The sequence below is a fragment of the Phascolarctos cinereus genome, unplaced genomic scaffold (assembly GCF_003287225.1).
Source record: "Phascolarctos cinereus isolate Bilbo 61053 unplaced genomic scaffold, phaCin_HiC Scaffold_8;HRSCAF=390, whole genome shotgun sequence".
NCBI classification, from domain to species: domain Eukaryota; kingdom Metazoa; phylum Chordata; class Mammalia; order Diprotodontia; family Phascolarctidae; genus Phascolarctos; species Phascolarctos cinereus.
The window spans coordinates 1,182,118-1,205,335 of NW_027556291.1; the positions used below are offsets into that span (position 1 = coordinate 1,182,118).

General features: G+C 53.4%; 1 protein-coding gene across 1 annotated transcript; it reads left to right on the top strand.

Moving 5' to 3' along the window:
- Positions 1-5,513: 5,513 nt before the first annotated feature.
- LOC144455000 (uncharacterized) lies at positions 5,514-21,774 on the top strand. Its single transcript, XM_078147851.1, has 4 exons — positions 5,514-5,667; positions 6,132-9,135; positions 17,598-17,715; positions 21,294-21,774. The coding sequence occupies exon 2, from the start codon at positions 7,912-7,914 to the stop codon at positions 8,926-8,928; it is 1,017 nt and encodes a 338-aa protein (XP_078003977.1). The 5' UTR covers positions 5,514-5,667; positions 6,132-7,911; the 3' UTR covers positions 8,929-9,135; positions 17,598-17,715; positions 21,294-21,774.
- Positions 21,775-23,218: the final 1,444 nt, after the last annotated feature.

A 23,218-nucleotide genomic window follows, 5' to 3' on the forward strand; every position in this document is an offset into this window, starting at 1 on the left:
AACCAGTCCCTCCTTCCCTGTGCCAAAGGGGTAAAGGGGAGGGGGCTAATTGAATGTTAGCACTCCACACCAGGGCCCTCTCATTCAAGCAGAGATGCTCCAGTGCCCTAAGGCACACCTCCACAGGGTGTGTGTGTGTGTAGGGGATGGGAGGGACGTGCCACCTATGGGGTCCCTGCAGACAGCCCCTCTCCTTCACTCCCCCACTGCTTCCAGGGGGTGCTAGGGGGGAGGCTGGCTCTGGGTCCTGACAAACCATCCCCATTGAGGGGCCCCTCAATGCCCAGCCTGGCCCCTCCCCTCCAAGCCCATCCCAGCCTGGCTGGGGGCGCCGGGCCCCTGCCAATACAATGTCTGTGTGATGTCCTTCTCCTGCTCACCTAAATACCTAAGATCATTCTGGTCTCAAAGCAGGGCTGTCTTTTGTGCCTCCCACGCCTTGAGAGCATATGCTGTGTTATAAAGAAGCCATTGTACAGGAAATGACCATGGAATGCTTTCTCTAGCAGTGACGACATTGTCACGATAGGACCCGATAGCTTGCCGCCGCCGCCTCCTCCTCCTCCTCCTCCTCCTCCTCCTCCTCCTCCTCCTCCTCCGTTTCTGTCTGGCCCCTCTGGGTGTGATGGGCCTGGTCTTCTCCCTTTTCCCACTGGGCAATGGGGTGGGGAGGGGTTCGAAGCTCACAGCTGTGAAGTGTATCTGACTCCAGTTTCAGGCCTCTAGCTGTGTCCTTGAAGGCAGAGTCAGAGATGGTAATTCACCCATGGGAGGCTGGGGCAGAAGGCTAGACTTTGTCCCTGTGCCTTACATGTTTTTTTTTGGTTGTTAGTCTGGGGAAGTTTGTCTCAAGGCCTCAGTGGGCCAGTCTAGACGATGGTATGGGAACCAGTGCTTCAGCTCCTTCCTAAAGGGAGGGAAAGGGAGCCCGAGGCCTGGATGGAGGCAGTGCTAGGTTCCTTTCCCTCAGGCTTCTGCGGAAGTAGGCCAAGGGCCCATGGAAAGTCAGGCCGCTTCCATCCAAAAGCTAGGTGGGGACCTCACTGCTTCCAGTAAGTCCAACATTGCACTGCTCCTCCGTTTGCTAGCTCTTACCTACTTCAGTCCCTTCCCCAAGCAGTGCTCTCCTCCCTCCACAGATAGGCCTTTGGAAGACTAGTTTTGCTGTTGTTTGGTCATTGTTTCAGTCGTGACCCCATTTGGGGCTTTCTTGGAAGAGATACTGGAGTGGTTGGCCATTTCCTTCCCCAGCTCATTTGACAGATGAGGAAACTGAGGGGCCAGACCTGTGTTTTATGGCAGTAGAGTTGGGCAGAAGGGAGGAAGCCTCAGGCGCGTGAGGGGTTTTAGGAGAGATGAGAGTGACTCCCTCCCTTCACCACTGTATGACCATAGGCAAGTCACTTGTGTTATCTGAGCCTCCCTTGCCCTTCACCACTAGTCAGTCCCACCAAAGTTCATTCAGTCCCGACTATGTGTCAGCTCCACACTCAGTGCTGGGCCCTTGGCTAAATGACCTCTCAGAATCCCTTCCCTTCTCTGTTCATGAGTATTAGCCTCTCTGGGCCTCCGTCTCCTCTTCTGTAAAATGGGCATGTTGGACCAGACAACTATTGGTCCCCTGAAGCACATGCCACCATTCCTATAGGTTGGGAGTCGCTCATTGATGATCTTTTCTTGCTTCCCTGGACAGTCTGGTCTAGTTGGAGCAATTGTGACACACTCAGGAACGTGGTGGGAGAGATGAGGCAGTGCTAGCTCTGGAAACAGGAAGATGTGGCTGGGATTCCTCCTCTATCCCTTTCCAGCTGTGTGACCTTGGGCAAGTCAATTCCCCTCTCTGAGCCTCAGTTTACCCATTTTTAAGATGAGGATGATAATACCTATAGTCCCTCCCTCCCAGGGTTCATGTGTATCATCTACATTCCAGCTGCTACTGAACGCCTGATTGAACATTCTTCCAGACCCCACCAAGAAGCTGAGCCATTGCCTAGAGTAGAATGCTCAGTGCCTATAGCTCAGTGTCCTTGTGATCCTCCTGGTGGAAGCTGGGCCTTCTTAGGATGGGGGAGAAGTGAGCCCCAGGCATTCCATCAGAAATGTGACAGGCTCCCCATTCCCACCCACACTGGGTGGCCAGCCTAGTCCGGCATGGGCTTTCTGACTGTCAGTGACAGCACAAAAGGCCTGGACATGGGGTCACCCTGAGGGAGGAGCATTGTTTCCAGCGAGGTGATTTGCACCAGAATGGCAAGTGCACACCCCATTTAGGTCTCCAGCCCTGTGGGTCCCTTTACCAACTCTGGCCTGCCTTAGCTTCTTCATCTCTCCCTCGAGGGGCTTGGCTCTCAGGTCCCTTCTGGCTCTGAGACTCTTTTAGGGGAGGGAGGCTGGGACTCAGGTAGCAAGCATGTTGGAGGGCAGGAGCAATGGGGGTGAACGACACCCTGGGAGTTCTTCTAGGTGCAAGGCTGGGTGACCACTTGGGGACCATGACTGAAGCAGCAACAGCATGTGAGGAGGGAGGAAAAGACAGAGGGAAGGAGGGAAGGAAGGAAGAGATGGAAGGAGGGTGGGCAGCTAGGAGGGAGAAAAGGAGGGAAGGAAGAGATGGAGGGAGGGACAGAAAAGAGGGAGAGAGGCTGGGAGGGAAGGAAGGAAGGAAGGAAGGAAGGAAGGAAGGGTCAGTGGGTGTGGAGGAGAGGAAGGAGCTAAGTGTGTATATGAGTTGTGTGTGGTAAGCATGTGGGGGTGGTCTGTGTGCTTGGTATTTAAGTATGTTGTGTGTGTTATTTCTGAGATGTGTATATACATGTGGTGGGTAGATATGTGGGATGTATATGTATGTGGTATGTACGTGTTGAGAATATACATGTAGTATGCAGTATGTGTGATATATGCATGGTGTGGATGTGTTCATAGTGCAGATGTGTATATGGTATGTATGTATGTGTGTGGGGTGGTTGTGGAATTGTATGTGTGTGTATGTGTGAGGTATATGTATGGCGTGTGGTATGTGGAGGATTGTGGTATGTACATGTAGGTGCGAGCAATGCATATGTGTGGATTATTCATGCGCGGTGCATACACATAGGAAGTATATATGTATATAGCATGGCATATGTATTTATATGTGAAGTATATGTTTGTGTGGTATGCTTTGTATGTATATGTGGTATATTTGTGGTGGGATGTATGTGTGTGTGTGCGCGTGGTATGTATGTGTATGTATTTTGTTGTGTTGGTGGTATGTGGGTTATATTTCTGTGAGTGGTGTGGTGTGTGCATGCTGGCATATATGTATGTGTGGCGTGTTTGTGGTTGTCAGGGTGTATGTGTGTGGTATTTGTGAGTGTAATATGGTGGGTGTGGATGTATGTGTGTGGAATTTGAAGTGAGTATATGCATGTGGTCTGTGAGTGGTATGATGTACAAATACGTGTGTGGTATGTGTGGGATGATACTATGTAAATGTGTGTGATATTTGTGACTAGGATTGTGTGTGGGTGGTATATATATGGCTGTATGGGTTGTGTATCTGTGAATGGTGTGTGTGTGTGTGTGTGTGTGGTGTTTCTGAGTGCAGTATGGTTTGGATATGTGTGTGTGTATGTATGTGTTGGGTGAGGTAGGAGCACTTTACAATGATTTGATCTTCCTTGATTAATTTCAATTTTACCGGGGAGGAAACTGAGGCACATAACTAGCAAGTGTCTGAGGCAGAATTTGAACACAGGGCCAAGCTGGAAGTCAAGAACTGTCCCCCTGGAATAGGCCCCTCTGATGGAAGCTTGCTGACCACCAGAGCAGCGCCTGGCTCCTTCCTCCTTCTCCCATCCCAGTGACCAGAGCCTTGGATCTGCTGGCTAGGCAACTCACTGGCCCAGTGGGCAGAGGGCTGGGTCTGGAGGTGGGCCGGAAGACCTGAGTTCCAATCCAACCCGTCCAGGAGAGATCACAGGATCTACCTCCCAGGGCATTGTGAGGAGCCAGTGAAATCCTGTTGGTAAAAAGTGCTTGGCCCAGCACAGGGCCCCTGGCAGGTGCTCCAGACATGCCCATTCTCCTGCCTTCCCTGTGGCAGTCCCTCCCCCCTCTTCCCAGAGCCTGAGTTTTCTCCTCCGTTAAATGTTGGAGGGGACCTCTGAGTGGCCTGCCAGCGACTCATTCATCCTGTGGCTTTAGGAATTCAGTAAAGGGGCATCTTGGCTCTGGCCTCTCCTGGGAAGCTGGGGGTGTGAGTGGTCATGCTAGAGGAAGGCCCCCCACCCCCGCCCCAGGGCAGGAGAGGGGGGAAGAGTGAAGGGCACATTCTGCTGCCCGAGGAGCTGGCAACGCCCCTCCCTCGGGGAAAGGAGGCAGGCTGGGTCTGGGTTCTGCCGCGTGATAAGCCCAGTCCCCCCCCCCCCCCCCCCCGCCACACCCTGCCCCTCCCTCCTGCTGCCCTCCTTCGAGCTGCCAGTCAGGGAGTTCCTGTCTCGTTTGGAAATGCCCTGCAAAGTTATCTTTACCAACCCCCAAAGCAAGGCTTTTGCGGGCTCAGCTGCCAGTGCCTCTGGGAGCCGGGGCTTCGGCTCCTTTCCCACCCCTTCCTCCAAGCCTGTCTCAGCCTAGCCTGAAGCAGCTCATCCCCCCTGGTGGGAGTGGGCCAGGCTGGCAGGCTGGAGCTTGCTTGGGATGGCTCCTGGCCAGAAGGAACAGGGCCCCTGACCCGCCCTCCTCCCCACCTGGCAGCCAGGTCTCAGCTCTCGGGGCACGGAGAAAGGGCCACGCAACAAACTCTTCAAGTCTGCGGCTAATAAGAGCCCTCGTCCCTCCTCTAAGGCCCCGGCTTCCATCTTGCGCCTCCCTGCCTAGGGGCCCTTCTTTCTCGTGCAGTGGGAAGCTGAACACTGCCCACTGGCTGGCATGGTGCCCTAACACCCGGCCAGCTTCAGGCTCAGGGGCAAAAGGTGCCTCTCGGGGGCTATGCCCTACCTGGGCCGGCCCCCAAGGGAAATCTGTGCAGGTCGGAGGCCTGGGGGCCGCTTCCAGTCATATTTTTGGTGCTCCCACAAATAGCAGTGACTTCAGGGTGCGAGCTTGCTTCTGGCCATGCTCACAACCCCCCATCCCCGTCCCCACCCCCAGGACCCTGCCTCAGCCCATCATCCCACCAGCCCCTCCCCACCTCAGTACCCTGCCCCAGCCCATCATCCCACCAGCCCCCAGAGCCTTCCTCCTCTGGGCTGGAGTTTCACAGATTTTGTTTGTTCAGCTTGGAAGGAGGGAGGGTGGAGTCCTCCAGAGGAGGCTTCGCCTTCTCCCCTCCCTGCAGCCCTTAGCCAGGGCCCCACCCGGGCAGCTCGTCAGCTGGGCTACCGGAGAAGGGGGGAGGGGAGCGGCGAGGGGAGGGGGAGCGGTCCTGACACATGGGGTGCCTGCATACCTCTCAGCTGTTGTTCATTAGAGCCGGCTTAATTTAACCCTCGTGCTGGCCCCCTTTGGCTCCTGTGGTAGGATAGAGAGCCCAGCCCCTTATTGGGCCAAGACCCTCCCTGTTCGCAGCCCGGCCCAGCCCAGGGCAGGGCAGACCGACGGCGGAAGGATGGACAGTCGGAAGGAGGGCCGAAGCTTGCCCAGGGTGCTTTTGGGGGGACTTGCTGGCCAGATTCTCCCTCCACACGGGTGAGAGCGGAAGGAAAGGGGCCAGGGAGGGCGCGGAGTCGAGCATCCCAGGGGGTGGGACGGCCCAGAGGCGCCTGGATAAGAGCAGGGGAGCAGATCCCGCCATGGCTAGGACAGTGAGAGCCCTGCGGCCTTTCCTGCTCGCTTGATAGGGTGTTTTTTTTTTTTTTTGGCTCATTACATCGCTGCCACTTTCCAGTAACTACCCCCGCCTGCTCCTCCATTGTAAAAAAGTCCACTTCATCCCACCAAAGCCAGCCATTGGCCGCATCTGACAACACACGTCACATTCAGCTCCGATAGTCCCCCACCTCTCCGCCACGAGGCAGGAGGCCCTGCTTCTAGTCTCTGCTAGGTCCCAGGGTCCAGATTTCCCAGGTTACAGGAGAGGGAGAGGGAGAGAGAGAGAGAGAGTGAGTGTAATGCTACTGGCCTCGGCAGTGTCCCAAATTTTGTTTCACCAGGAAGGAGGAAAAGCAGACCATCCCCCGGGGCTTCGGGGGGAGAACAAGACCTTCCCAAATCTCTTTCCTGGGATCTCCCTTCATCCTGGGCAGATGGGGTTGTCTCAGGCCCAAGCCCGAGATCCTTCCACCTTTCCAAGCATCGCTCCCCTCTGGAGCTCACGTATGTGTAAGCCTGGCATGGAAGGGGTGGGCGGAGGCCTGGGATTTCCCTTCTAATGATGGGGCCAATCTTGGTCCTCCCACCTCACTCAGGACACAGACTTTGAGGATTCAGCTGTGGCCTTCCGGTGTAAGCTTGACTGAGAGGACCGCTGTTGGGGAGCGGCACCCCAGGGCACGCATGGCCAGTTTATCCGACTGGCAGTGCTCTTCAGGCAGGGAGGGAGGGTGAGATGGGAGTCAGAATCATCTTGGATTTGAAGACAGATAAGGCTTGAGTTCAAATCTAGACTTTGACACTAGCTGGGTGGCCCTGGGTAAGCCTCTCCCTCTCTCAGGTCTCAGTTTCCTCTTCTGTAAAGTGGGGCAAATAATGATTGTGTGAGCAGCCTCGCTGGCTTGTCCCCAAAGCCCCCGGAGTTAATGAATAGGAGGGCCCATGATGCTCTGTGCTCTAGTAATAGGCGACATTCCCGGGGATCGGAGCAGAGTGACGTTGCAGCCTGAGCCCTCCCCCCTCTCCCCACACCTAGCAGAACGAACCCTGATTCAGAGACTCAGACCTAGAGCCACTAGTGAAATCCCTTCCTTTTCCAGGTAAGAGGAGTGAAGCTCAGCCAGGTGAAGTCCCTCCCGCCCAGGGCTCCGTCTCCTAGGTGTGCAGTAGCAAAGGCAGGGGCTGAATGAGCCCAGTCCAGCCCGCCGGCCTCCTCCAGCACCGGGCAGCCTCCCTGGGAGGCTAGCTCCCATTTCCTCATAACACGCCCGAGAGGGGCGGGGGCGGTACAGGTAGCGTCCTCCGGACTGGGCGGAGGAGGGAACTGAGGTTTAGGGAGGGGCCGCCTCGGCAGGAATCGCCAAGCTAGGAAGTGTCCAAGGTAGGAGCGGCAGTTTCCAGGTGTAGCAGTCGGCCCAGCAGGCCCGATCTAGGCTCACGGGCTGCCTTGGGTCCGAGCGATGCCCCCTTTCCTCCGCAGCCTAGCTCAGGCCTGCGCCCGGGCTCCCTCCATGGGACCCGCGACTTCCCGCCTCCTCGGAGCCCTAGACCAGGAGAAGGAGGGGAAGGAGGAGTAGGAGGAGGACTAGGACAAGGAGGAGGACGAGGAGGAGGAGGAGGGACCCTCAGGGTTGCGCGGCCGCCCCCACCGGGTCGGACCCTTGTGGCTTGAGCCCCGCCACCGCCGCCGGTGGGCTATCCGTGTGGATAGCCATTTCGGGAAAATGGCTTGGGTGGGGGGCGCTCCGAGCTGCACCCACCCCCCGAGGCCAGGGTGGCTTTCCCAAGGCTTTGTCGGCTCCTTCTCTCCTCCGTCTCTGTCGTGGTCTCCACTCGGGGAACAAGTCGTGATCTCGCTCCCTCTCCTCCTCTCTCTCCCCCCATCCTCTCTGTCTCTCTCGCTCCCTTCTTCTCTGTCTCGTTCCCTTCCCTCTCTCTCCCTCCTTCTCTCCCCGTCCTGGCTGGGCTCGCTCGCGGTTGCCATGGCGAGCTAGGCGCGCCGAACCCTCGCACCCAGCTGTCAGGTCGCTCGCTCGACGCCCCCCTCCCACCGAGCCCCGCCCCGCCCCCACCCAGGCATCCCCGGCTCTGGCCTCCGCCCAATTGGGGCGGTGGCAGACGATGACACCTCCTCCCCTGCACCACCACCTCCTCCTTCTCCTCCTCCTCCTCCTCCTCCTCCTTCTCCACGGCCGGGAAGCCGGGAGGGCCGTACCTGGCTGGGGATGGGAGGGACTGCCCTGCCTTGGTGTTCGCCCTCCCCCGCCCCTACTGGAGGGGCCCGAGTGCCCTAGGTTCGGGCCGGTCCCGCCTCCTTTCCCGCCCCACCCTCTCCCTCCCAGGCGGGCCTTCCTATCCCCTCCTGCCGGGCCCCACCCTCTTCACCACCTCTCCGGCCCCGCCCCACCCCTCCGAGGCTCCGCGCGCTCGCCCCACCCTCTCTCGGTCCCCCTCCCCCTCTCTCGGCCGCCGCGGCTGCTGCCGCTGCGGGTCCCTTTTAAGGAGCTCCACCCAGGGGCAGCCCAGGGTGGGGCTGTCAGCCCGTTCACACCTCATCGCTCAGTTGGAGAGAGACGAGTCCGAGACCCAGGGAGAGGAGAGACCAGAGATCCGAGAAAGACACCGAGCCCGACGCGGGGCCAGAGAGAGGGGGGAGGGTCCTCGAGGGCCGCCTGCCGGTCCCCTCCCCTCCGAGCCCCTCTGCGCCCCGCCCCGCCGAGCCCCGTACCTCCCCTGGTCTGCCTAGGCCGGGGCCGGCGGGCCGGCGGAGCCCAGCAGGGCAGGACCGGGCCGGGCAGGGCAGATCGCGGCCGCCGCCGCCTCCACGCCATCCAGCCCCGGGAGCAGTGGTCGCTGCTACGGCTGCTGAAGCCCCTGGTCCCGGCTCCGTCTGGGCGAGCGAGCCCCGAGGGCGCCTTCTGGGGCTGGGGGCCCGGGGCCAAGCAGCCGGAGGGCGGATGGGCAGAGGCCGAGGGGGGCTCGCCTCCGCCTCCTCCTGGGAACCCCGGGCGCCCTTGGAGGCCCGCTGGGGAGCCGCCGCTAGGGGAGGGGGCCGCTAGGCACGGGGTCCCCCTCCTCTTCCCCCCCCCGCCCCTCGGCCGGATGCCTCGTGCACGCCTCCGGGGTCCTGGGCGCTAGGGGTGCCGCGCGCTGCCGCGGGCCTCGCACCCCGTTCCTGCCGCCACTGCTGGAGGGGCGTCGGGGCCGCAGTTTGGGGCCTGCCCCCCGAGCATGATCCTCCCCGCGGACGGCATGAGCAGAGCGGCGCGGCCCCGCAGCGGGAGTCCCGAGCGGCGGACAGCGGCAGCCGCAGCGGCCCCAGCGGCCGGGCCGGGGAGCAAGAGAGTGAGTGGTCACTCGGGCGGGGCGGGGCGGGGCCGCCCCTCCCCCATCTTCCCTTTCCCCTTCCCTTCTCTCTTTCTCTGTCTCTCTCCCCCTGTCTTTCCTTCTCTCTCTCTCTCTCTCTCTCTCTCTCTCTCTCTCTCTCTCTCTCTCTCTCTCTCTCTCTCTCCTCTCCCTCCCCCCTCTCCCCTCCAGTGTTTCCTTCTTTCTCTTTCTCTCTCCCTCTCTTCCTCCTTCCCTCCTCTCACTCCCCCCTCCCCTCTCTGCCTTGCTCTTGTCCTCTTCCCCTCCTTCCCTCTTCCTCCTCCCTCCTGTTATTTTCCCCTTCTATCTTCTCTTTCTTCCATTTCTCCTTCCTCTGTCCTCTCCTTTTTCCTCTTTCTCCTCTTCCCCTTCCTCTTTCTCCTTCCTTCCTTCCTCCTCATTCACCTTCTCTTCTCCTTTCTCTTCCCTTTTTCTTCTCCCTTTCTTTTCTCTTTCCTCTTTCCCTTCCGCTCTCTCCCTTCTTCCCCTTCCTCTATCCTCTTCCCCTTCTTTCTTTCCTCTTCTAACCCTTTTCTTTCCCCTCCCTCCATCTTCCTCCTCTTCTCTTTCCCCTTCTCTTCCGCTTTCCCTCTTCTCTGTCTTCTCTCTCTCCTCCCGGGGGCTGGGGGCGGGGGGAGTGGTCCAGGAGGGGACAGCGGGGGGGGGGGAGGAGAGGGGGTTGGGAAGCTGGTTGGTGGCCCCGCCCCACAAAGGCCAGCTGCGGGGTGGGGCGAGGCGGGTACTCCCGGGTCTGGGCTGCTGCTCAGCCAGGAGGCACGGGCTCCTCCCCAGCGAGGTGAGGAGTGGGCCTCTGGCTCTTTAAAAACGGCGCGCGGGAGGGGGTGGTGGCTGGGGGAGAGGCCCCTCCTCCTGCAGCCGGGCCAGCGAGGTGCCCCGGCTGCTTCTGATGCGGAGAGGCTGGGCTTGAGAGCTGAGGGGGCTGGGCGGGGTGGAGCCCTTGGGGGGCGATCCTGGGACGTGTTACACTGCCCCACCCCCACCCCCTCTCGCCAGTTCGCAGCATCCTTCCCTGGTTGGGGGAGCGGTGAGTAGTTTGGCCGGCTGGTGTACGCGCTGGTGAGTTCCTTCTGAGAAGGCCAACTGAGGCAGTGCTAGGCCCAGGTGGCCCAGTGATGGAGTCGGGCTGGTGCTCAGGTTTGGTGCCCCCTCCCTTCCCCAGGCTCAGCAGTGGACCAGCTCTGTCTTGCCAAGGGGCTACCTGGCATTTTGGACATGAATACGGTTGGCACCACTTCACTGGCCTGGCATGGCTGGCAGGAGCTGCTGGCTGACTGGGCCTTATTGCCAGTCTTTGCCCAAAGTGTGCTTGGAGCTTCTTCGCCATCAAATTACAGAGTCCAGGACCTTCCAGGGTTAGACTATAGCTCGAGTTGGAGAGAGCACAGGTGCTGTGGTGCACAGAGAACTGGGTCACCTTAGTTCACATCTATCTTCAGACACTTCCTCTAGAGTCACCTCTGTCTGCCTCAGTTTCCATAACTGTAAAATGGAGATAATAACACCACCGGTCTCCCAGACTTATTGTGAAGATCATATTTGTAAGAAGCGCTTGCTGCATGGTGGGTAATATTGGGAAATGCTTATTCCCTGCTCCTCGTCTTGGGAGTCTGGGGAGCTGGGAGCTCAGTTTAGAGCTCGCCCTCCAAAATGGCCACTGATCCTGTCAGGGCACTGGACCTGCTCTATACTGGAAGGTGCCAGTTTGGGTATCTGCAGTGGCCTCCTCTGGGCCTCCTCCACACTGGACCACTCCTCGGGTCCAGTTCTGATGAGAGGCTGGGGCTCTGTTCAGTGAGCTAGGCTAAGGCCAGCTTGTGATGTCGTCCCCCCCCCCCCCCCCCCGCAGAAGCTGTTTTCAGAGGGAAGCATGCTGGGACTGTCTCATCTTACTGGCTTAGGCTGGAAGGAACGGGCAAGTGGGGGGTGGGGGGTGGGGGACCAACAACAGAAACGCAGCAGGATCCCGGGCTCTGAGTGGTGAAGGGATTTCTGTTGGGGATCTCCAGACGTTTTCGGTCTCTAGCAGGTAGAAGCCTAGCTTGGGGCTTTTTTCCATCCAGGGCTTTCCTGGGGATTATGAATCTTTCTAAGCCCCTGACATCTCATCATCTCCCCCCTCCGAAGTAGAGCCACTTTAGAAACAGGCTTGTGCCCCCATCTGTCCAGGGGCAGGAGGGTCTGTTGGCGTTCAGGCAGATGTGTTAGCTTGCAAGCGCTTGGGCTAGGGAAGCCTGGGGATTTGGAAAACCAAGCGCTTCATGGGCCTGTATTGGAAGATGAATGACTTGTCACATGGCCCCTTAGTCTTCTCAAGACTAAGACCCCACGTGGCGTGCACACAAGGCCCCTGTCACCCCACCCTGAACAGGTACCTAGGACTGAACGCCCCTCTGCCTGCGGGGTGTGAGCAGGTCCGAGGGGGCGTGAGGCCTGAGGGCAGAGAGGCTGTGCCCTCCCTCCTCCCATTAAGGTGCCTGGAGCCAGCAGTCCTCAGGGGAGCTCTGGGGGTCTCCCAGGTACCCCTGCAGGTCCTGCTCACATCTGAGAGCTTGAATGCCTGTTCTGGAATCCTCACCAAAGTGGCCTAGGCAGGCTTTCTTGACCCCGGGGCCAGCACTTCCCCTCCCCCCAGACGTGGCCTCTCTTGCATTGGGTTTTAGGACAGCAGCCGACTGCAGTGTTCCAGTAGATGCAGTCTAGCTTGGATCCCAGATTGGAGCATTCAGCAGCTTCGAGAGCCCTGCCAGCTTTGGTCCATCTGGCACTTTGCTCTAAGTCACTGACTGGTAAATGGGGGCTGGGGCCCATGCTCTGTACAGAGTGAAAAGGGGCCACCTTTTGTCCTGCGGGGAAAGCAAGTGGGCCTATCCCGCTGGTTCAGGTGCCAGGCCCGATCAGATATGTTCAGTTCAGTTCAACAAGCATTTCTTAAACTCCTATGATTGGCTGGTAGCTCAGAGGACAAAGGTCAACCAAAGAAAAAGCATCTCCGGCCTCCAGGAGCATCCACTCCCTGTGCTCTCAGATCAGTGCCCACAAAGGCCTTTTAGGACTGGAGAGGTGTCACTGAGGACAGAAGGGCCAGACAGACTTTGGGGGAGTGCGTTGTATGTGGGAAACAGGGAGCAGGCCAGTTTAGGTGGAACATACAGTTTGTGAAAGGAAGTCACATGCAGTCAGTCTGGAAAGAAATTGGAAGTCTACTGTGAAGGACTTTGAACACCAAGCTGAGGCATTTCTGGATTTGATCCTTTGGGCACTGGGGAGCTATGAAAGTTGTTGAGTAGAGTAGGAGTCCAGTTAGACCTGGGCATTACTAATTGCAGGGGAGCGTATACAAGCTAGGCTAGTATACAGGAACGCTGTGTGAGAGACCAGGGATGCCCAGAGGCTGGGCCATGGGGCAAGGGTGGGACTGTGGACTTGGTCCGCTTTATATGCTGTTGTTCAGTTACGTCTGACTGTTGGTGACCCCCTGGACCCCACGATGCCAGGGCCTTTGGTCCTCCACTGGCTCCTGAGGTCTGTCCATGCTCGTGCTCATTGCTTCCGTGACACTCTCTGTCCATCTCCGCCGTCCCCTTCTCCTTTTGCCTTCAGTCTTGCCCACCATCAGGTCTTTCCCAATGAGTCCCATCTTCTCATTATGTGGCCAAAAGAGTTAAGCTTCAGCTTTAGTATTTGCCCTTAGCCTGGACTGATTTCTTGAAGCACTGACTGATTTGACTTCCTTGCTGTCCCAGGGACTCTCAGAAGTCTCCAGCCCCACAATTCCACAATTTAAAAGCGTCGATTCTGTGACACTCGGCTTTCCTTAGAGTCCAGCTCTCCCAGCCTACATTGCCGCTGGGAAGGCCACAGCTTTGACTCTACAGACCTTTGTCAGCAAGGTGATGTCTCTGCTTTTTGGTCTATGTATTTAGAGTGGAAAGCAGTTTGCAGCTGATGCGTTCAGCCTGTAGAGGTTACTTCCCTCAGGACTTTTTCTGCTGGTGAGTGCATCCCCTCTTGAAATGCTAGGCCAGGCTATGGCCTACCCCCTTCTGTCTAACAAAGCCCATTTGTGCCATCTCAGACACCAAGTGCCAATGGTCAGCAATGGCCCCTGTTACATACTGAGTTTGCTTGGCAGTCCACTTCTGTGGAGCTGGAATCTATGCGTTTATCTCATGTTTTTTTGTAACCTATTTATAGCTTTGGTTTGGATATTGAAATGAAGAGTTTTTTCAGATAATTTGATTGTAGCATGAATCTCAAAAAAACCAAATTAGTGAAGTATGGAAATCACCCTTCTCCACTTCTCCATAAAGCTATATGTTCAGTCATTTCAGTCGTGTCTGACTCTTCTTGCCCCCATTTGGGGTTTCCTTGGCAGAGACACTGGAGTGGTTTGCCATTTTCTTCTCCAGCTCATTTGACAGATAAGGAAACTGAGGCAAACAGGGTGGAGTGACTTCCCCAAGGTCACACAGCTGGGAAGTATCTGAGTCTGGATTTCACCTCAGGAAGGTGAATCTTTCTGATCTAAACCCAGTACTCTATCCACTGGGCCACATCTCAGCTGTTGAAAATCAAAAGGAATATGAACTTGAACAGACACAGGCAGGAGAGAATAGTGGAATATAAGATGTGCAAAAATTCTCTACAGTTTATCTTTGAGTCTGCTGCTGTCTTCCTAAACTCATTCAACGTCTTTAATTCATTCATTGTTGTCTCCCAGATTTTCTAGAAGCACAGTCAATCATGTCCCTAGGTTCGCTCATTATTGCTGAATGGGCCATTGGGTCATGAATGAATGCTATCATGACCTAAGGATATTAAGGGTATTTATCTTCATTAAGGATATTAGCCTGCACTTTTCTTTTTCAGCTCTATCTATAGTTGGTTTGGGGAATCAAAGCTATATTTGTTTTTTAAAAACATGGGGCCCCGTATGATCATTTTCCATTTTTAGGAACAGTCTGTGTCATAAAGGGATGTGTGCTCTGGTAGTTTGGAAGAGTTCACTTCTGAATATATTTGGTATCAGTTTCTCACCCTGCCCTTCCCAGGATCTTAGCTCTCTTCTTCCTTCCCTCCAGAGCACTCTTCTTCCCTGTCTCCCTGCTTAGCCCTCTTGCCCAGCCCCTCCCGAATCTCCCCTAATGATCCCATCCTTCTTTCTCTGACCTCCAGTCTCTCACTTTCCTGGTTCCTGCCCACTGACCAAGGAAGATGTTCATTGCTCAGTTCTAATTTCCTGTCCCATTCTACGTCCTCCTCAGCCCTGCCATCTCCTTAAGCTCTTGTGCTTTCTCGTGGGCTCTTTGTTGCTAAATGTCTCCAAAGGGCAGCAGCGATTTGCTGGGGCTGCCCCTGCTTCCTCATCCTTCCTTCCTTCCCAAGTTTGGCTTCCATAAAACCAGTCACTGGAACCTGCTCCCTTGTAGCTGCCAAATCCAACAGTCTTTTCTCGCCTACTCCTGACCCCTGCAGATCTGACAGGGATGCCCGTCCATCCTTCTGCATCTTTTCTCCTAGGTTTTCAGGGCTGTGCTTTCTCTTGAATTTCCTCTCAGCTCTCTGACTGCTTCTTCTCAGTTGTCTTTGCCACTTCATCTTCTTCCTCCAGGCCCTCAAGGATGGCTTGACCTGCTTGGTCCCAGTATCCTCTCTCCATTTTTCCCTAGGGATTTCATCTACTCCTTTGGTTCAGCTGGGCTCCTCTTGAGAAATGCTGAGCCAGTCTGTACACACATCCATGTCTCCCTCTCTCTCTCCTCTGCTCTGGGCCAACTGGATATGCCTTCTCAGATGGCTTCTAGGTCTTGATGTCCTGGCTGAATTGCTCTTCACCTGCAAACCTGCCCCTCTTCCTGAGCCTAACCAGGCTTTCGTAGGGACTAGCAGCAGCAGCCACTCCCCTCCGCCATCCAGTATCAGGACTTCAGTCTTCTCATCATTGGCCCCGCACCCCCGTCTGGCAGTGTTCTTCGGCTCAGCCTCCTCCCCGCCCTCCTGCTGGCCCCCAGCTGGAGAAATCTGCACGAGATGTTGGGGAAGGGGCTTCTCCTAATACAGCTCTCCTCCCTTCCCCAGAGCCCCATAGGGATACCTTGGTTGTGCCAGGCCCAGGTCCTGCACCCCCCAAAGCCAGCCCAGGAGCGCATTTAGGGTTAGGGCTGGAGTCTGTCTGAGGTGAAGGAAGAGAACCAGGGGAAGGAGGCATCCTGAAAACCTAGAGAGAAGAGCATATCAAAGAGGAGAGAATGACCGATGGTGTAAAAGGCTGCTAGCCCTGATTTTAAAATGGTCGTATGGATTCACGGACGTCAGTCTGTCTTCCAGCAGCACCTCCAACATGAACTCTTCCCGGCTCATTTGCTGGATGAGAAGGGAGGTCAAACCTCTGGGTCATTTTGATTTGCATTTCTCTTACTTTTGTGAATTGTCTGGTTCTAGCTTTTGATCACTTCTCTGGGCTGTCATTGTTAATACTATTTGTCAGTCCTGGTTGGGTCACGTTTTAATAGTTGTACCAATGGATAAAGGGATTCTCCTTACCTTTCTTTGGGCGGTCTGGCTCTTCTTCAATAGTAGCTACTGCTCTTTGTGAGTAGATTTAGAACTAGTAGGCACCTTATAAATCCTGTAGATTCACTGTTGGAAGGACTCCCAGAGACCCCCAGAGGCCATCTGGTTCCCCTCTATGGTAAAGATGAGACTGTTTCAAGGTCGTTTGAATAGTGACAGAGCCAGGATTGGAACCCAGGTCCTTTGATGTGTCTTCTTCTTCAGACAGAGTTCTCAGCTTGCCTCGGGAGCCTGTTCTCTGGTTTGCGTTCACATTTTCCATCTGTTCTGCTTGTAAGTCCTTTGGCAACTTCTAGTTTCGGTGTCAAAATCGAGTTCCATCTTGGTAGATGGCCTTTGCAGCTTGAAGGCGGCCCTGTTCCTTCCACCTTTCTCAGGATCATTTTTGATGCTGGTACATTTGTCCCTTCCAGAGCCTGGACTATTGGCAGGGGCTGCTGGGTGGCAGCTTCCCAGGCTTTGTCTCTCAGCCTGCATGGCTTCTTTTGGTTGCTGGCCTTTCTGGTGCAATGCCATCTTCTTGCAATCATTTCTAACAGTTTTGGTCCTCTGCTTGTTAGAGGATGGGGGATGGGGTCTCTGGAGCTTAGTTGCAAAGGAGGCTGGGAAGCCCATGGCCTGGGCCTTGCTGAGGGTCACGCATGGAAGCTCTTTGTGGGGCAAGGGTAAGGGGGCTATTTGCTTTGCAACTTTCTCCTCAGTGGGCATTTCCCTGATTGTGGAGTTCCAATGTCTTGGCCTGGCCCCTCCCAGCCCCCATTCTTGTCTTTGTCTCTGTCCCTGTCTCCACAGCCCAAGAGTGTGTTTTCTCTGACCTCTTTCACGTGACAAAAGGAAAGAAAAGGGCCCAAATTCTGACCCTATATCCCCAGGAATGGGCACAGAGAGGCCTAATCTCATCCATTTCAGCCTCACCCTTAAGTGGTACTTAGGTCTACTCTCACTTCTTTTTTTTTTTTTTTTTTTTTTTGCTTTTTGGTGAGGCAGTGGGGGTTAAGTGACTTGCCCAGGGTCACACAGCTAGCAAGTATCAAGTATCTGAGGCCGGATTTGAACTCAGGTCCTCCTGACTCCAGGGCCAGTGCTCTATCCACTGCGCCACCTAGCTGCCCCTCTACTCTCACTTTTGCCTGGGAGCTGGAAAGACTTGGGGTCCAGTCCAGACTCTGCTGATAAGCAACTGATAAGGAGTGGTTTGCCATTTCCTCCTCCTGCTCATTTGACAGATAAGGAAACTGAGGCAAATGGGGTAAAGTGACTTGCCCAGGGTCACACAGCTAGTATCTGAGGCTGGATTTGAACTCAGGTCATCCTGACCGCAGGCCCACTGCTCTATCCACTGCAGCGCCCCCTAGCTGCCCTTTCCTACTCACTGCCGCTGCTGTCCAAGTAGACCACAGAGAGTTGTACAGCTCAACAGTGTGAGATTATCTCCCATGTGTACACGCAGAATGAGCACATTGGAGTCCATGAACGTCTAGGCTCCCTTCCTGGCTCAGGATCAGGAGTGGCTACTCTAACTCCAGTCCCCCAACTCTTCCTTCAGGGCCATCCCTAGGGAGACCCTCCTTTGCATTGTCTGTCTGCCATGACCTCAGAGCTGGTCCAGCAGAGTGGAAGTTATTGGTGGGCAAGCCTTGGGTTGTGTTTGCTCTCTGGATCCCTGGAGCCCCAATATTTCTGGTTTCTAGGTTGCAGCCTCCAGTCCAGGAACTTTATCTGCATTCCTGCCGCTAGTCAGTTGGCAGTTAGCAGCAGGCCCCCTCATGTTCCTCTCCTCCCCACTCAGTTCCAGGTGTGTGGTGCCCCACTCACTTTACCTTTGCAATGCTTTTCTTTCCTCACAGAGGACTTATTTGGACCTTAGCAATCTGAAGCTCTTCACAGAGATTCTGGGAGAAAACCCTTTAAGAAAGCTGCGTCCTGAACTGGGCAGGTGTGGCCCAGCCCTCTACGCATTGCTGTGTGGGTACTTGAAAAACCTTTTTTAACGATGTATTGTTGAATTGCTTGGAGTGTTTCCTGTGTGCAGGGCATGGTTCTGGGTGGGTAATGAGGCTAAAACTTGGGCCCTCTCCTCAGGGAGCTCCCAGTCTGCTGCTTGGCAGTGAGCTGGGGCCCTATCTGATCTGGGACTCAGTCCTCACCTGCAAGGTTTTTGCTTGTGAGTGTGTTCGCAGCACTTAACAGAGTGCCTGGCACACAGTAGGCACTTAAGAAATGATTTTTGACTGACAGTCTGCACATCTGTTTAACCCCTCTTGGGATGGCCATTCTGGGTTCTAGGTCAGTGTAAGCTGTTAGACTGTTGTCCTTGAATGAACACTGGACTTAGTTTTTCTTGTGGCTCTAAGGTTCTGCTCCTGGCCTTGCCACTTGCTAACCTTGTGACCTCCCTAAGTTTCTTCAGCTGTAAAATGGTCACCAGGAATCCTGCCCCTGTTGGTCTATTTTACCGGATTATTGGTGGGATCAGAGATGAAGGAAAGGAAAGGGCTTTTTAAAGGCATGGAAGAGACACCTTGGCCAAAGCTTGTTGGGAGTGTCTCTGCCATATTGACCCCCCCCCCCATTCCCTGGCTCCTCCCCCCCCACTCTTTTGTAGAGGCTAAGGTCCCCAAGTGTGCAACACTGCATATAGTATCAGACATTTTTCAATATGTTGATTGGATTTGTGGAATTTTTCTTCTTTTTCTTAAAAACATTTGTTATGGATGGTTCTCCGGGACGGGGAGGGAGACTGGGAGAAAAAAAAAAGATAGCAATAAAATATACATTTAAAAAGAAATACTGTTAAAGATTGTGGACAAAAGAGACCCCAGGCCAGTGCCCTTCCCCAGCCTTCTTGGAGGTTTTCTTCCTTTCCTACTAGCCTGACTTAACTTTTCTGGGCCCACACCCAAGGAAGGTGGGGGGTGCGGCTCAGAGGTCTGCCACCCTTTCTGTATGTCTCTGCTGCTACCCAGGCTTGGCTTCTGGAGATCTTGGAACCTTGGTAGCCACGTAGGCCAAGCCATGTTGATTATAACATCGCCAACAAGTGGTCATCCACTTGTTGTCTACTTAAAGGCATCTAGTGATGGGGAGCCCACCCTCGTTGCTGGTCACTGAAGCCCCCAGACAAAAAAGTGTCTAGCTGTGCCTCCCCCGCTTCGTGATCAGAAGAGCAGAAATGTGGAGGCAGAAGGGACCTAAGAGGTCATTTGGTCTAAACCCTCCCTCAGTTTATAATTCATGAAGCCTAGAGAGGGAAGATGACTTAGCCAAACTCTTAAAGCTAGTAAATGTCAGAGCCTGAATTTGAATCCAAATCCTTGGACTTTGAATCTTTTCCCTACTTCATGGCTATTTTTCTTATACTTATAAAGTTGTTTTTTTGAACCCAAGAGTAAGATTTGACAGTTCTTCCTGAAACATTTTCTTGTGATGATTTTAGGTTAACATTTTAGGCTGCAAGGTCTTTTTAGATCTTTAGCTACTGTGACCTGAACTTGTGGTGTCAGAGAGGCCCTAGATTTAAATCCTGCTTCTCACTTGTTTAGTTCTTTTTCAGTCATGTCCAATTTTCTGGGACCCCCTTTGGGGTTTTCTTGGCAAAGATCCTGGAGAAGTTTGCCATTTCCTTCTCCATCTCATTTGACAGATGAAGAAACTGAGGCAAATAGGGTTAAATGACTTGCCTGGGGTCACACAGCTAGTCATTGTCTGAAGCCAGATTTGAGTTCGGGAAGATGAGTTTTCCCTACTCCAGGCCCGGGACTCTACCCACTGCTAACTGACCAAAGACAATTCACTTAACCTTTCTTGACTGGAGGCTTCTTATTCTGCATGGAGAGTTAGGTCAAATTTGGAGTGATTATAATGTCATTTAGGAAGCATTGTTGTGTTTGGAGGCTTCGTGTTGTCATCCCGAAGAGGAGTATTTGGAGGAGCTCCCCATCTTTCATTTGGACTCAGACCTTTTTGTCCTCTCTGTGATGAGAAGAGATCTCCCCTGGCTGTAGGCCTAGCCCATTGCTACATTTTGGACGATGCTGACACCTTGTTGGAGGAGAACCTTTCAGGTAGCATTTGCTGTGTGGAATTACATACTTTGTTGGTGGTGTTGCTGTTGTTTTTTTAGAGACAGGGTTGATTGAAACACCAACTGGGTTGAGCGAGATTCCTAGTGAGTCTGCACTACTGGCTAGATTTGAAGAATCCGAGCCTAATCACATACTTGGAAGGTGCCTCCTAACTCCAAAGTGGTTGAATCCGATCAGTAGCACCAGTGTATGTGTTATCTTCCTGCAGCTCCTCCAGCAGGGACCGTTTCCCCCTTTGTCATGTTGTCCAGTTTGTAGGGTGTAAGATGAGACTTCAGGTGACTTGGTCTTGAATTTTTCCTTAGTCATTTGTCTGCATGTTGTGGGGCTAGTTTGCATTTTTTCTCTTCCCATCTTTTGGAGAAGGGCTCTGTGTCTCTGTGTCATGTTAATTCCCTATATATCTTAGATGTCACAACCTTATCAGAGGGATCTTTGCATCAAAGATGTCTTCCCCCAATTAAATTCCCCTTATCTGAGCTGCTAAAAAACTTTCCCACTTCATGCAGTTGAAATGATCTGCTTTACCTTCTGGAATTTCCTGTAGCTCTTGTTTGGCTAAGGAATATATTTCTATGTTTGGCTGTAAAGAATTCTTCCATCCATTTCCTCTTCTTTTGGAAAATGATGTGATTTTTGAACGTCCTTTGGAGCTTGTTGTACTATGTGGTAGAGGATGCTGCTCTAGCTTTGCCCCCCTCAAATGATTTTTTCTTTTTTCCTGGCGATTCTTGGGCAATGATTGACTTTTCAAATTTTTTAACCAGCCTCAAAGCATCTCGATGATGATTGTTTCAGAGTGTCAGATGCTTTCTTATAGTCAACAGAGGGCAGACATGGTGGAGGCTTACATTCTCTGTGCCTTCAGTTTGGCTGGGGGACTGCAAAGATGTGCTTTTCAGAGGCCTGGGGAAGCGCACTTCCTGCCTCTCAGGAGGGAGAGGTGGGACACTAGGGGTGGACATTTTGGGACTGGACCAGGCGTTGATTTCTTTTGCTTGATTGTGTGCAGAGGGCACAGCAGTCATTGGGCCTTGCCTCAAAGCAACAAACGAACATTAAACACATGCACTGCTATAGCATGATAGATCTTTGGTGCCTGGCTGCCTCTTCCCTTCTCCGGCCTTTGCCACATATGCTTTAGATCATGGGCACAAAACTTTGAAGAGATGGAAAAGTAAGTAAAATGGGGTGGACATTGTAGAGAGGCTCTCAGGTGCCCTCTGGGGGTAAGAATCTAACCTGACCTGTAGTCAGAGGTACATTCAGTCCTCACTGCCCTGGAAGGGAAGCTCCACGTCTCTAACCAGGTTATTGAAAGCTAAGGAAAGGCACAAAGAAGGGCATGGGCAGTATTCCCATGCTTGGGACTATCCGGGTAGTTGTCAGCAACAGTAGAGCCAGATCCTCCAAAGCATTGAATTTTCTGAGATTCTTCTTTTGCTCTTTGCCTTTTAGCACACCGTTCCATTGCAAATTAATGATTCCCAATCAAAGGTTAGGTGGAAGCTCCTCAACTGAACAGTGAAAAGAATTTTGAAAGACAGAAATTTCTTTTGCACTTCTATCAGGTCTGAAAAATGCTGCTGGAACTGTAGTTTGAGCTTGGAAAATATATCTGCTGTGAATTTGTGTGGGAACGGTGAATCTCCCCTCTTGTTTGAACTTCTAACAGCACAGGAAGCAGCTTGACAGTTACTTGTGATTCCGACTGGCTCTGCTATATGATGTTTTACATAGAAGTTGAGGTTGAATTCATTAAGAAACATGATCAAGTTTTCAGCAAAAGCTCATTTCCAAAGCCGATCAGTTTGATAATGGCAGCTGATTCAGAAGAATGTCCGTCTCAGTCCTAAGCTCACAAAATCATAATAAAACCTTTTCTTGTCTTGACATGATGGGGATGCACTGGTAATAAAGAAAAGAAAATGTCCCAGTACAGCGCTATGTGTGGCATTGTTTGTTTGTTTGTTTTTTTCTTTTAGGCAGTTGGGGTTAAGTGTCTTGCCCAGGGTCACACAGCTAGTAAGTGTCAAGGGTTTGGTCTGAGGCTGGATTTGAATTCAGGTCCTCCTGAGTTCAGGGCCAGTGCTCTATCCGCTGCATCACCTAGCTGCCCCTATGTGTGGCACTGTTGAATTGCATCACTGTGATTTGTAAAGGGATGAAAATGCCCCACATGGTCTCTATCATCGCCAGAGACAATATGACAATGCCTGAGTATGGCTGTGTGTCAATGTAATGCGAATTTACAAATGTCAAAAACCATTCTTAGCTTACTGGCCTCAGAACAACAGGCGGCTGTAGTTTGCTGACTCCTGGGCTAGATGCTCTGACTCGGTGAGCTGGGGGTGGGTGTGGGAATGACTCAAGGTCTGTGCCAAGCCTGGAACCTCTTTTCTTTGGTTTGTGTCTCCTGGCACTTTGGCTGGCCTTCAAGGTCCTTTGAACCAATCCCTTTCTCTCTTGAATCATAGTTTTTTTGTGTACTTGCCCCCAGAGCCCCTTAGATCAGAAGCCTTCTGAGAGCAGGGCCCATATGGGATCTATGCCCCAGCTCCAAGGCTGGGATCTTTCACATAGCAGATACAGTATATATATATGTGAGAAATAACTCATTCAGACTCAGGAGGGATGAAGTTAAAAGCCCTGTTTATTACGCAGTTGCAACCAAGGTTGTCCTATGCACTAGGCCACGTTGTATCAAAGCAGGAGTCCACTTTTTAGCTCTAATCCCAGCCTGCAAAGTCCCTCCTCTGTTTCCTCATTGGCAGAGTACTCCGGAGTGTACAACTTTCTGGTACACCTTTTACACATCTACTCCTTGACATGTCATCCCTCCTTCTTTATACATCCCATGTTCAGAAAATGGCATCCTGGAGGTGGAGAAGCTAATATTTGTAAGTCTATTAAGCATGCACGTAACCTTTGTCCTACTTACTAACTTCTGTGGCAAAAGAAGATAAGACGAGCTTTATCTTATTTTACTTAGTTACTTTTAGCAGTTTGTTTCAATTTTATGGACTCTTTCCTTCTGTGAGCAGAGCAAGAGAAGGCTTATGGCATCCTCTTCTACTTAGTTGCTTCTCCAGCTGTTTGCTCCAGATTTATGGGGATGAACATTTTCGTTGTATCTCTGAATGAAATGGGATGCTCTGCCTCTTGTTTTTGGCAGATCTTTTGGATAAGGGCAAACCCCACCCAAACACCTCTAATGAGCATCCGTGATTGCTCCAAAGGCAGGTGAAAAGGTGGGCAGAGATCTTCTGGGTGTTGGCTGGGGGCAGGCTGGGCAGCATTTGGCTTCATTACAAATTCCTGGGAGGGAGCAGGTCTGAGCTAGTAGCAGGCCTGTGTGTGAGGGTGTTTGGGTCTGAGGCGGC